At 33.0% G+C, this 15,171-nt stretch overlaps 1 protein-coding gene across 1 annotated transcript in view; it reads left to right on the top strand.

Annotated features, from left to right (window-relative positions):
- RGS20 (regulator of G protein signaling 20) overlaps nt 1–15,171 on the top strand; it is a 78,048-nt gene that overhangs the window by 42,029 nt on the left and 20,848 nt on the right. The window contains exon 2 of the mRNA XM_031946401.1: nt 6,156–6,304. Within this exon, the coding sequence (XP_031802261.1) occupies nt 6,156–6,304 (149 nt within the window). The remainder of the gene's footprint in view (nt 1–6,155; nt 6,305–15,171) is intronic.

Here is a 15,171-nt window from a genome sequence, read left to right as displayed (position 1 = left end):
TACAACCCATTAGATTTGGCAATTAAGGATAACAGATATGCAGTTAGAGAGGAGTTTAGGGATTAACTAATATAATTCCCTCTATAAATAGGAAAAAAAAACATAAGGTGACTTGCTCAAGGTCCCACAGGTATTAAGAAAAACCCAAGTCATCTGACTCCAAAACCAATTATTGGTAACTTGAATGAAATAGCTTCATTTGAATACTGGAATAAAAAAATCAATTTGCAAAAGGTTTAGAAGAGAATGAAAAAAGAGAAAATGAAGGCACTGAGTATATACAGGAGTCTGTTTCATGGAGTTTGGTTGAGTAAAAAAAAGGAGAAAGAAGGCAAAAGTTGTAGAAGTCAGTGAGAGTTTTTTAAAGATGGCAAGGACAGGCATGTTTGCAGGCAGCAGAAAAGAAACCAGTAGTTAGAGTTGAAGACTAGAGAGAAACAGAGGATGATAATGAGGGTGATCTACTGGAATCAAGGGTAATGTCTAAAAGGGTTGGCCTTGATGAAGAGAGAGTTCAGCTTCCTTTTCACTGAAACAATTCTCCGAAATTATGCATCCCAGACAACTCTAGTTTCAAGGCTTTGGGGGAGGTGTTTGATGGAACTTTAGTATACAGTAGGATTTATCATCCAAATGTCAATAAATAAAGTGTTCTTCCATAGACTACAACTTGACCCTACAACTTCTACATTTTAAAAAGTACTTGAGGATCCACTTTTACATCTTCATTCAGACAATTCTAGATGCCTCTTGGGTGTAAGCTCACAATTTACTTTCAAGAGAGATGGAATACTTGAAAAATAAAGGGTACTCTGTAAGAAATGGGTGGCATTTCAAAGAATCAATATTTCTCTAGATCTATCATTTATGTTAATGCTTTTTACAAAAGTAAAAAATAAAATAGTTTAGTTAATTGTTTTAGAGAAGCAACCTGACATAGCAGATAGCAGGCTAGCCTTAGTGCAAGGCAAAAAAATAGGGGACTACTAGCAAGGCGTGGCATTGCCACATAGGAATGGTAACCATAGCAGAGGGACAGATACCAACATGGAACAGCACAAGTGCTCCTTCCTTCATTGTTCTCCACCTTAAAGACTTGGACCTGCAACAAGCTGAACATTCCAATACTTGATCCCAAAGCTACTCAGGACTCAAACTTATAGAGAGTTTTAGATACAGCTGACATGACACTTCAATGGGACAAGGCAATAGGATAATCTGAACCACTGCAAACAGAATTTTCTGAGTTGCCTAATAATGAATGAGGAATGAGTGTTAGCAAGTGGCTGGGGAAGGGGTCAATACCTAGTTTGGGGGAGAGTTAAACTTCAACATACATGTGTCTTAGGGACTAGGGTCATACCAATCAAACCAATTTTCACCATCTAGTACTAAGAATCAGAAATTCCTAGATTTTGATCCCATGTCTGACATAAACTAGATGGGTGACTATAGGCAAATCAATTATCCCCTCACTATTACAGCCAAATATCTAAGATTATAAATTATAGATGAATTGATGATCTGCATTGGAATAAGAAATTTCCATGCCAGGAGTTTCCTAAACTTATGCAATTGCAAGGCTGAATTCCGCTTCCCCAGCAAAGGATACATTATTAACAAACTCAATTTGTTTATATATCTGATGAATCTATATCATATGTAGTATGTAAAGTTGATCATTTAAATGTAAAGTTCTTGGAAGTCCTAAAGAGGAAGAAAATTCAGTTTTTAACTGGGATTCTCTTTTGGTAACAATTTGAAGCCTGTTAAAGAATTGGCTGCTCCTCATTTCCTCAGTTTGCCTTGAAATGCCATAAATTATAGAATAAAGCACCTAACATCATTTATGTTACCTTTATATTCATTTATCCTTACAATTTTGTAAGTCTGAACAGTCTGTTATAAGGATAATTATAAATATTTATATACACAAGTATAACATGTTCAATGTAGTTTTATGCATAATTAGCTTGTCAGTAGTATAGTGAATGTTAAGGCATGACTAATATTACTACTACGTCAATTGTGATACAGAAATATAATGGAAAGAGCTTCAAAGAGCCAACAAAACTTACTTCTAGGTTATGAAGGTCAGAGTTTGGGGCCCCAGATGGAGAACAAACAAGATTGACTACCCTCACCCTAAAACACAGTAGAGGATGAAGCTACCCACAGCCCCACTTTAATAACTACAGCTCTAGAACTGAGTGAATTTGAAAAAAAAAAAAAAGCACCTACCAGGATCAATAATTATTATAGATCTAGAAATCCCCCATAAGAAGGAGCAAAAAAACTGATAAAAATTATAAGCAAAAACTCAAAGGAAAAATGGATTCTCCATAAAGATTACATGAGTATTAGAAGAAATAAAACAAGAGATTAAAATAAATAAATAAAATATTTGAAGGAAAGACTTGGAAGAAGAATGAATAAAGAACAGAAAGTGGTAAACCTTGCTGAATAAATAGATTCTTGAAAACTAAAATAACTCAAACAGAAAACAATGACTTCAATAGAAAGCTAAAAATATCTTTTTCAAAACTTAAAAATTGATAAAATAAAAGATCTATATCAAATAATAAAAACAACTAACCTATTAAAAAAAAACTATAAAAAAGGGAGAAATAATTTAAAGATCATTTTATGCCCTGAAATCCATGACAAAAAAAGCCAGAATACTATATTTCAAGAAATCATAAATGAAAAATGCCCAGATCTATTAACACCAGAGATCAGAAGAAAGGAAAAGATAGAAAGAACTCACTGATAAACTCCTTAAAGTAAGTCCCAAAGGGAAGTTCCAGGAAAGTCAAACCCAAAGTTCAGAATTCATATGGAAAAGAAAAAATATTGCAAGCATTCACAAAGAAGCTGATGCCACCAAAGCATCCACATTCAACCATAATTTTAGATATTTTTCATAAAGTTCTATAATGATTTCCTTTTGCCATATAGATCAAGTGTAAGATTTTTACCATGTACTTCAATGTCTTACAATAGGGTTAGCACCAGATTACCATCCCAACAATAAATTTCTGTTCAACTGAATTAAAGGACTTTAAATGAATCCTAGAAGCATCAACCCAGTCTCCTCTCATTGTTCATCCCACATCCACCTTTGATCCTTTATTTTAACAATTTATTTCAACAAACATCCTTTATCAAAGTAGGACCACAAACAAAATATAGGACCTTGCCTATAGTAAACATTCAATAAATTGTTGGCCTATCCCACCCTACAACCACAGTCACCACTTCCATCTGTCTGTAAAACCACCTCTTTTTCACTGTTTAAATAACTTCTGAAATTCTATCTTTTTATGTACCTGAGCTTGTCATGAACCACACCTATCTTCTCAAAAATAGGGCCATTCAACTTTTTCAAAGTAAGGTGATACAAAAATATGGTGCCTTGCCCATAGTAAACATTCAGTAAATGTATTATTTGTCTGCTCTCTTCTACAATTTAAATAGTTTATGAATTTCTACTTGTTTTATAAAATCTTCCTTTTTGAGTTACTGAAGTATTGGCTGTTTTCCTTCATCTTTCTCAGTTTTAATACAGAATTCTCATCAATTAATCAACAATAAATTAGAAGCATTTATTTAACTCCTATTAGAAGCATTTATTTAACATCATTATAAGTGTCAGGCACTGTGCTTGGGGATACAAATTTTTAGAAAAAGGAACAATATCTACTTATAAGTAGTGTAATTATAACAGTAGAGACAGTACAAATATAAGCATATGCAGAATATAAAATTTTAATACAAATAAATATAAATGAGTTAAATAAAAGTAGTTTGGGAAGGGAAGGAATTAACAATTGAGGGGATAGGGAAAGTTTTATGTTAGAAAGTAGTGCTACAGTTGTTTCTTGAAAGAAAGGGGGATTTTAGGAGATGAAGGGAAAGAAGATATGCCTTTTTTTTTTCCTGAGGCAATTGGGATTAAGTGACTTGCCCAGGGTCACACAGTTAGGACGTGTGTTAAATGTCTGAGGTCAAATTTGAACTCAGGTCCTCCTGACTTCAGGGCTGGTGCTCTATCTACTGTACCACCTAGCTGCCCCCAGGAAAATATGTTTTACAAGTATTGTGTATAGGAAAGACGGAACAATGAAGAATAGGGAGAAAGCCAATTTGTTCTGTATCATAGAGAGCAGCAGGTAGAATAGCAATAAGATTTGATAGATTGTTTGGGGTCAGGTCGTGAAGAGTTTTAAATGCTAGAAAAGAAAGAAAAAGAAAAGAAGGAAGGAAGGTGTGTGTGTGTGTGTGTGTGTGTGTGTGTGTGTGTGTGTGTGTTTTCCTAGAGGCAATAAAGAGCCACTAAAGTTTATGAAATAAAGGGGTATGTGTTGGGGTGGGAGGGTGACATGGTCAGGTCTGGGTTTAAGAAAAATCTTAGGTAGCTATATGGAGAATGGACTGAAATGGGGAGAGACTTGATGTGGAGGAGACCAGTTTAAGAGGCAATTGCAACAATCTGGTGGGAGATGAAAAGGACCTCAACTAAAATGTTAGCAGTATGAGTAAAGAAAAGTGGGTGGATAAGAGAAGCATTGTGGCAGTAGAAACAGCAAGATTTAGCAATTGGTGGTATATATGGAGAATGAAAGGGAGGAGTTAAGTATAATGTCAGGTTAATGAACTTAAAAAGAATGGTCGCATCTTTGATAGAAAAGGGAGAGTCTAGAAGAGGAGCTGATTTCAGGGAAGAGATAATGAGTTCTGTTCTACACATTTTGAGTATGATATATCTACAGGACATCCAGTTTGATATCCTGTGATGAAATGAAGTTCAAGGGAAAGACTTCACTGGATCTGTGAGTTGCTGACATAGATAACATTAAATAAATGGGTGGTAATGAGGTTACCAAAAAATAGTACTGAGGAAGAAGAGGATCTGGAATAGAACCTTGGGTACATGCACCTTTAGGATATGTGCTATGTTTTATAAGCCAGCAAAAAAGACTGAAAAATCCATTAGACAAATAAGAAAATCTGGAGAAAGTAGCATCATAAAAACTCAGAGAGGAAAATATCTAGGAAGCAAGGGGTCGTTAATACCATCAAATGCTACAGATAAATCAGATGCAAAATCCAAAAAAGATCACCAGATTTAGCCATTAACAGATTGTTGATAAATTCAATAGGTGATAACTTAAAATTGTTATTAAACATGAATTATTCTTTAAAGTATTTACATCTAAGTAAATGGAGACATTGAGAAACCATATCATATAGGTGATAGCAGGCAGGCCTTAGAATCAAGAAGAGCTGAGTTCCAGGTCTTTGACATGTATTAGCAGTATGATCAAAAGCAAGTCATTTGACACCTCAGGAAAATCTCTAAAACTCTAAGTTATAAATGAATTGTTAAAATCCATTGGTACCAGGAGTTTCCTACATGGCTGAAATTTCCAGGCTAAATGCCTCTCCCTCCATCATTAACTAATTTCTGTTTATTCCTATATTTGACAATTCCAAGTTTATATGCAATATAAAGAGTTTAGAGTTTCTTTTAGTCCAATGAGGTGTTTTCATTTCCTCTGCAGTCTCAGGATTCTTGAGATAGTTTAGGGGTCAGGAGCCTTGGATTCTAGAATTGGTACTCTGCAGCTAAAGAGTTATATATCTTTGAGGAAGTCATTTAGCTATTGGGTCTTAGTTTACTTATTATAATAATTATGGATTTTGGGTTTTATGACTTCTAAGTTCCCTTCCAGCTTATTATGCATCAAGAAAGTCCAGTTTACATTTGGGACATAATCTGTGACTTCCCCTGACACAAACATAGCTATAGAACTATCCCTTTAGGACACTGAGATTTTCTTAACATCTATACCTGCAAATGTGGAAAGAGATGATGTTATAATCTTTAATAGCTATCTTTTTAAAACACTATTGTTCCTCTCTCCTGAGTAGCCTGTAATTCTGGGAAAGTTAAAAGACTGACCATCTACTCATTTCCACTTCAATCTCACTTATGTGGTCTACCTGTCAGCAATAAGTCATCTCAAATTTGTTTAGGTTCTTTGAAGCTTTTATCTCCCAAGCAAAGGATTTTATCTATGCAATGGATAAAATAGGTTCAATCTTAGTACCATTCTATATTAAACTTACCATTTTCATTATCACTTTCACAGCCCATGGGATCAGAGCGGATGGAGATGCGTAAACGGCAGATGTCAGTACCCCAGGAGACAGCAGACTGTACTACAGGCCAACATGAAGTGGGGAATAGAGCATCTAATGCCTGTTGCTTTTGTTGGTGCTGCTGTTGTAGCTGCTCATGGTATGTTTTTCAGTTTCTACACTTAAATCATTTGGGTTATTGCACCCCAGAATAGAACAAATTCAGATTTCTTAATTTAAATGACTAAAGCTATATAAACACCTAGTATATGCCTAATAGTACTCAATATGATGAAGGCTACAAAAGAAATAGATTATAATTCTTCCCCTTTAGGGGCTTACATTCTACATCAACACATAAGGAGATAAAACTTGCATTTGTGAAACAACTGAATAACAATATGAAATCATATACAATCAAATTAAAAATCTTATTACAAACATGAAGTACTAGGTGAGGATAAGAAGTTAAAAAAAGAAAGAAAGAAAGAAAGAAAGAAAGAAAGAAAGAAAGAAAGAAAGAAAGAAAGAAAGAAAGAAAGAAAGAAAGAAAGAAAGAAAGAAAACCAGATCAGTGTGGTCTGGAGCTAACAAAGAAGATTTCATGCAGGAAAGAGAATGCCAAAGGAATTTTTCCTCTCATTAAAATTAATGCAGAAGTAAACTATTTAAAATGGGGAGAGAAAACCACAAAGAATTTACAATAAAGAGTCTTATATTGATGGATGCTGTGTCACAGATAGAGACACATAGTCTTAGTTGAAATATGAGTAGAGTTATGCAGAATCTTTTTTGTTACCATTAACAATCTGATAAATAGCACACCATATGTCAGAATTATAGGAAAATTAAGTTGAACTTTGAAATCCTGCACGTAGTGCTATGCTAATAAAATTTTTGCAAGCTTTTAGGTATTAAGTTCATACAAAACAGTGACATATAATGACTAAATATCCCTGATCTCATTTAATTTAGTAGGGTCCAATTTATATCACTAGTCTATAGAATCTTAGAGATAGTCTTCTAAACTAACCATCTCATTTTGTAGAGGAGGAAACATGCTCAAAGAGATGAAGTAATTTTTCCAAAGTGACACATTGGAATCTAGATTTTCTAGGTCCCAAATCCGGTGATCTTTCCAATATCCCACCCTAATAACATGTTCCTACTGAGGTTTGTTTTAACTGTTTTACACAACAGAGAAGTGGCCAAGTTTAATAAAAAGTCAGTTGACCTGACCAGAATTACTGTGTAATTCATATATTATATATAGAATATATAGAATATTCAAATGAATATTCTAATGGTGTATAGTCTGAGATAAATCTGAAATATAAATGAATCCAAAATTCAAAAATGGCTGGAGGATGTGATGTTCTTCAATTAGTTTAGATATATAATGCCATATTTCTAAAGACATGATTTCATCAAATATTAGATTACTTAATATTTAATTGACAAGTATCTTATAATAATTCCAAGATTTCAAAGAGTAAAGTTGAATGAATATCAAATCAAAAGATAGGCTGAAAAATAACTGTTTGGACATGTATACTTATATTGTATTTAATTTATATTTTAACATATTTAACACGTATTGGTCAACCTGCCATCTGGGGGAGGGGTGGGGGAAAGAGGGGAAAAATTGGAACAAAAGATTTGGCAATTGTCAATGCTGTAAAATTACCCATGCATATAACTTGTAAATAAAAAGCTATTAAAGAGAGAGAGAGAGAGAGAGCGAGAGAGAGAGAGAGAGAGAGAGAGAGAGAGAGAGAGAGAGACTGAGCAAAAGTACAGAAATGCATTCATTTATAAATTAAGCCCTACAAAGTGTTCTTATATGATTATGGGAATCTGAGAAAATCGCATTCTACTTCATGCTAGAGATGCTAGAAATCATGCACTACTTCATAAGAAAAACATTAATATTTATAGTGCATCTAATGGAGAAAAGCCATTTTCTTTAAAATGTCAGCACATCAACATAATAGATGCTACTTCACAGTCTGGTTTCTTTCTTTTAAAAGTTAGCACTTATTTATAAAGCAAACCAAGAAAACCTGTAAGTATTTTTTAATCAAAATGTTGAGATTGAAAATTACAGTAACTGAATTAAAAGAATTAGCTAAGCTTCCTTCTTTTAAATACAGTATCATTCAGTTTAGGATTAAAATTGAGTGGAACCAGAGTAATTATTTTTGGTGATGCTTTCTAGAAACAACTTAGAAGAGGCTTTTATTATGACAGAAGAAGCTCTATTTTTAAATTTAGTTTCAAAGCACCAGTTCAAAGTGCCAGAGTTCTCACTAAACTTCAAAGTGTGATATAGTTATATTTTCATAATATGGCAATGTAAATAGAAGGGTCACTAAGTCAGGACACCTCTGACATACTTGGTTATATGAGTCTAGATAAGTCACTTATGTATTTTTATGCCCCAAACAATTCTCTAAAATGATAAGTTACAATAAAGTTATTGTTTTGTTGATAGAAATGAAGTCTCTGCACTGATGAAATGAGAGACATAAACAAACAAAAAATTCATATCTATATTACAGCATATTGTTAGAATTATATTGTTTTAGAATTCAAAGGGATAGTAGAGATCATTTAATAAGACCTTAATTGTATTTATAAATTCATAATATGACATAAACTTTACATATAAACAGACCATTCTATTAATCCTATGTGAAAACTAAATAATTAACTTTTAAAGATCTTTTTGTCATATTGAACCTCCTATTTTTAAACAAAATTAAAATTAGTCCTGGTGTCAAACATAATTAAGAATTCTTATTGCAATGTTACTTATCCAATATTGCTATATTTGAAAAATGGGCTGGATATCTGTTGAGGCAGAGTATAATATTATTATAGAATATGAATTTTTATAAGCCAATTCACATAAATCACATCTTCAGTCTATACAGCAAAAACATGATCTGATACATTATAAAGTGGATTTTAATCTGTAATTGCAACATCTCCATCACAATGGGATTCCAGTATATATGAAGAAGCTGAGTAAATCAGAGAGCACTTAATCTCATTTATATTATTCTTATGTCAACAACAGATATAATAGTAATCTAATCCACAATTGGATATTTATTTATTATAATACAAAGATTTGTAAGACACTACAGTGGAAGATGGCAGATTATAAGTAACATTGCCCCATAAAACAATGCAAAGTATAGAAATTAAAAGGAGTCTTTAGAAAACTTAACATGAGACAAAGTTAAAATAGGACATGGAGACATAATTCATGCTTTACAAATAAGCTAGTTGACATGGGAAAGGAGGCGTGGAGACAAGAAAACCTGAATTCTAATCCTTCCTTAAATATTTACTAGCTGGTTTTATCCTGGGCAAATCATTTAATCTATCTCAGCCCATTTCCTCATCTATAAAATGGGGGAAGGCAAAAGATGTAGGAGGGAGATTTGGATTTGATAGTGTTTAAGGTCCTTTCCAATTTGAACTTTATGATTCCATAATCTTTTGTGTTTTCCCCAAAAGCATTATAGATAAAACTGGCAGGAAGACAATAAGAAAATGAAAATATACACATATATACATAAAATTACTAATTATTTAGTCTTTACATAGGATTGAGTAGAAGTCTGTTACACTCGTAACTTTTTTTCATCCTCAAGAAGGGAGGCAAATGAGCACTTATCAGATGCTGAACTAGGAATCTGGAGGTATGGGTTGAACCAGATGTCTAATGAATTCTCTTTCAGCTCTGAAATTTTATGATTCTATGTGTCTTTTCACAAGATACAGTCTGAAGAAGTATAACATTTGAACCTAACATCCTAATCCCTAATGAATTATACAAAAAAAAAAAGTCAAATTAGGACTTAAAAAACAAAATCAAGAAGAAAGGCTTTACCAGGTCAACTACCATAAATCAACCCATACTGTGGAAAACATAATCTTAAAACATTTGGGATCATTTTTCATATTACTGGGAAGAAAAAATATCAAAAGAATGGGGGGAAAAGAAAGTATAATGTATCCCCACAAGGCACCTATAACTATCAACCCTTATGCCTATTTCTCTTATTTTTAAACTCCCTTCATGAGAATGTTCTTAAAGATACTTTTGATAAAAATACAAGAAGGGAAGGCATTTGCAAGAGATCTTCCATAAACCACATCTTTTCAATTACACAAATGACTGAAAGGTACAAAGAATACAAGATACCCCTTGGATTTATTATTTGCTGATTAGACATTGTCTATCAGTTAACACTGTAGCAGGCACAGTATTAGAAGAAAGAAAGACAAAAACAATTTCTTCCCTCGAAAAACACACATTCTAATGGAGGAGACAATATATAAAAAACTATATACATACAAACAAGACACACACAGAAATGCACACAGTGTAACCTCAAAGATTCTCTTTCAACCATGCATATGTTAAGATTGTACAAGACTCCTTGATAATTGGAACAAGAGATAACAATTTTCTGATTAATACTTTGAAACAAGGCATAAAACACGGAGCTGTTTGCTCACCAAATTTAACAAATGTGGATTCAAAATAAAAGAGGAATTCCTTTAAAGTAAGACCCTCCCAATTTTCATGTTTGTGGATTATATTACAGGGCCTCTTCAATGAGATCCATGATTACTCAAATTTGATCTACTGGAAAATCCTTCTAGCAGAAAGATTAAAAAAAAGAAAGCACTGAAGAAATGTATGAATGGAAAAAGCAGGTTAGCCTGTGGTGGGAAGAAATAATAACAGTTGGGATGGTACAAGTGTTGACACCAACTGCAAACTGTAAAATGACCTAGAGCAATACCTCCAACACATTTGGTTTCTTCTCTGCAGAAGATCTATGAAAGAACAATCTATGGGAGAGCATAGACAATAACCACAGAAGTTGAGAAAGCAAGGATGCATTGTGATATGCCCCAATGGAAAAGAGAGTTGTATAAAGTCACAGATCCATTGAGGTATCAGGGCATGTCAAATGAAACACTGTACTTGCAAAGGGACTGAATTTTTAATCACCATTTGAAGCATACAAACTAGAAGACATTAAAGACATAGTAAATGCTATTTAAGTATATAAAATATTTAATTTTGGCATCTTATTCTTTGCAACACACCTCATGATATAGAAGACCCTTTGGGAACCTTTCCTTATTTATCTTCATATCTTCTCACCACCAGTCTCTAGCCCACTACCTAATACAATGTTCTGTATATAATAGGTGCTTAATAAAAATTTGTTGAATTGAATAATTCAGTAATTTTCTTTTCCCTCTATTTCAAATGTAGCTTTCTTTTTTGTAAACATCCTCACTGTCTTTTAATGAGACTCAGATCATCATTGTTCTCTCTTTTCTCCTTTGCCACCTACATATCTGTCACCCAGTTCAGTTTCTTTCTCAGAAATATTTCTCAAATCCACCCCTTCCATTTAATTGCCACAGACACACTCTAGATGAAAACTTTTTAGCTGTTCCTATTGCTTCTAACCTCTTTCCCCACTATCCTACACAAAAGAGTCAGAAAGAATAGAGTGGGTAATGAGGACAAGGGGTCATGGAGATGAGGTTACTTTTGCAAGAAACTTAGTAGTGAAAAAAAAAAAAGATGTAATAGCTAGATGGGAATAGAAGGTTCAAGGGAAGTTTTGTTTTGTTTTTTTCTTATGTTTAGTTGTCATTGTTATTTTAAAGGGTAAGAGAGATCTAAACTTATTTTATGAAGTTGGGGGAAAGCCCATAAGAAGATGATAAAATATGCATAAGGAGGAATGATTGTTGGATCAGGGTGCTGGAGAAGCCAGTGGGGATTAGAATCAAGGACAAAGAGGAATTAACCTTAAGTAATTAGTAAGGATACCTCTTCTTATCCTCTTCTTCTATGGATGGACACAAAGGGGGTAAGTAATGATGCTGGGAAGTTTTGAGAAATAAGAGAGTTGAGGGAGCATTTGGGACAGTTTTAATCATTTCAACAACATAGATTGTCATCTGCTTTAATGTGAAGCATGAGTGTGTAGTTGGGCATTTAAAGAGAAATGACAAGGTTGAGAAAGATTGCTATACATTCCCTTATACCAGCACAATTTCTTGGCCATGGTCATTATTCTTTTCTTTCATTACTTACCACTGCTCAAAAAATGGCACAGAGGAAATAAGATGGTCATGTATATACATATGTGTATACCCACATATATACATATGTGTATGCACTGTGTGTTTTGTGCATGTGCAGTCATGTGAATGCATGTATTGGGGTATAAGTAGGTATGGGTGTGCATGGGTGTGAGGGAAATATCTTAATACTTTATACCAATTTTAAGTTAAATTTGCAGGTTCCTTCAAGATTAAACAAACAGGAGTTAGAACTGAGTATATTATTCTAAAAAGCAAAACCATGTAGGAAAAGTTAAAAAAGAATAATTATGTTATATGAATGCTATACAAATGAAGTATGAGAGCAAGAACTGACACAGGAATTAGATGAGGAATGAAATCCTACTCACATCAAAAATGGGCTGAAGAAGGAACCATACATACATACATATATTAAGAAGCATAGAAAAGGCTTCTAAATTCATAAAGAAATAAGAAGAAAGGGAATAGGATAAAATGAGTATAGAAGGGTGTATAGATTAACAGGAATGGGATAAAGTGTATAGATTAATGGGAATAAAGGGGGGGAAAAGGTAGGAAAAAGTATAAGGGAGGAATCCTTGGGAGGATAAAGTAATAGCAAGGCAAGGTAGAAGTAAAGCAGAGGAGTCAGCAGGGATAGAAAATAAACAATAATAATGATTAGGTGTAGAATTTATTAGAAAAAAATAATTATGGACCTCAGATAAAGTTAAAGCTAAAATAGATTTAATCAAAAGAAAAAAAGAAACTGTGTCAATCATATTAATCAATATTGTTTTAGACTATTAAAAATAATACTAGATAGTATTACATACTAAAATAATACTAGATAGTATAAAGTTGTAATATCGCCCTGTTGTATAAAATGAGTTGAGAAAAATGTGGAAAGATTTGGACTTATAAAGAATGATGTTATCTACCTTCAGAGAAACAGAGGACAAAGAAGTTGGGGAAAAGCCCATAAAGAGAAGATGGTAAAATATGCATAAGCTGGAATGATTGTTGAATCAGGGTGCTAGAGAAGCTTTACATAGATATATATGAATGCATATGTGCATACACGAGTATGATTATAGATATCTTTGTATTTGTGGATATGCGTATGCACACACATACATACACACACACACACACACACACACATATCCTGCCCTTAATTGTAGCCTTCTTGGGGAAGGTAGAAGGGAGAAAAGGAAAAAAAAAAAAAAAAAAAAAGAGTAAAATAAAAAAGTGCACAGCAAAGAACAAAAGAAAACCTGCAAAGATGGAAGCAGAACACATCTGATCCTCCCCCCAACAACCTTTCAAATATTTAAAGACAGTTATAATGCTACATTTAAGCCTTTGCTTCTGCAGCTTAAACACACCCAATTCCTTCAACTGATCTTCAGATAAAATATTAATTTTTTAATGTCTAAATAAATAAAAACCCTATTTTAATAGCTATTCAGGTCAATTCAACCTGTCATGTGCATGTAGATAATAAAAAGAGTAAACTGTTTAAGTTTACTCAATTGAATTTTAAAATAACAGCTTTTATTACAATTAAAAACTTTATTTGATTTAACCCTAATTCCATATCTATATCAATTTCAAGGTCTGGGAATTCAGCCCAAGTTTTACAAAAGATAGTTCTTTCATTTTAAAACTCAATCATTTTCTAAGAACCATTGTCTTGGAATACCATAAAATATGAAACAAAATGAAATGAATGAAATTAAATGTCCCATAATGGTCTTGATTTATAGCGGAACCTTCTTTTTTATTATTATTATAGCTTTTTATTTAGAAAACATATGCATGGGTAATTTTTCAGCATTGACCCCTGCAAAACCTTCTCTTCCAACTTTTCCCTTCTTTCCTCCCACTCCCTCCCCTAGATGGCAGTTAATCCCATACATGTTAAATATGTTAAAGTATATGATAAATACAATATATGTATACATAGTTATATAGTTATCTTGCTGCTCAAGAAAGAATGGATCTAGAAAGAAGGTAAAAAAATCTGAGAAGGAAAACAAAAATGCAAGCAAACAATAACAGAAAGAGTGAAAATGCTATGTTGTGATCCACACTCATTCATAGTTCTCTCTCTGGGTGTAGTTAATTCTCTTCACTACTGAACAATTGGAACTGGTTTGAATCATTTCATTGTTGAAGAGAGCTATGATCATCAGAACTGATCGTTGTGTAGTCTTGTTGTTGAAGTATATAATGATCTTCTGGTTCTGCTCATTTCACTCAGCATCAGTTCATGTAGGTCTCTCCAAGCCTCTCTGAAATCATCCTGCTGGTCATTTCCTACAAAACAATAATATTCCTTAACATTCATATACCACAACTTATTCAGCCATTCTCCAAGTGATGGGCATCCATTCAATTTCCAGTTTCTAGCCACTGCAAAAAGGGCTGCCACAAACATTATGGCACATACAAGTAAGGGGAGAAATTTTCACAACTATTTTCTCATTAAATTTTTATATGTAAGAGAGTTTTTTTTACATATGTTACATATGTTTTTATATGTAATGTTTATATGTAAGAGAGTTTATATGTTCCTACAGTTTAATAAATGGTTATTCAAAAGGGGTAGCTAGTACAATGATTTTGGGCAAATAATAATAATAATAGTGTTTCCAACAAGAGAAATAAGCAGATACTTTAGTCATGAAAAGACTTTTTAAAGTTTTTTTTCTTATTATATGTTTTTTTTTGTGTGTGTTTATTTTGTAGCTACCAATTTGTTGAAGTCATTGTCATCATTAGTTTCTTAGCTAATTTCCCAGTATTTTCTCAGTAAATAGACATAGTTGTGTGTTCCCTTTGTCTAGCTTTATAACTTTATAATTCTTTCTCTTGTTTTATTGCTAG

Source organism: Sarcophilus harrisii, chromosome 1 (assembly GCF_902635505.1).
Source record: "Sarcophilus harrisii chromosome 1, mSarHar1.11, whole genome shotgun sequence".
Classification (NCBI taxonomy): domain Eukaryota; kingdom Metazoa; phylum Chordata; class Mammalia; order Dasyuromorphia; family Dasyuridae; genus Sarcophilus; species Sarcophilus harrisii.
Note: the sequence above shows the minus strand (reverse complement) of the source record. Positions and strands in the feature narration are given on the sequence as shown.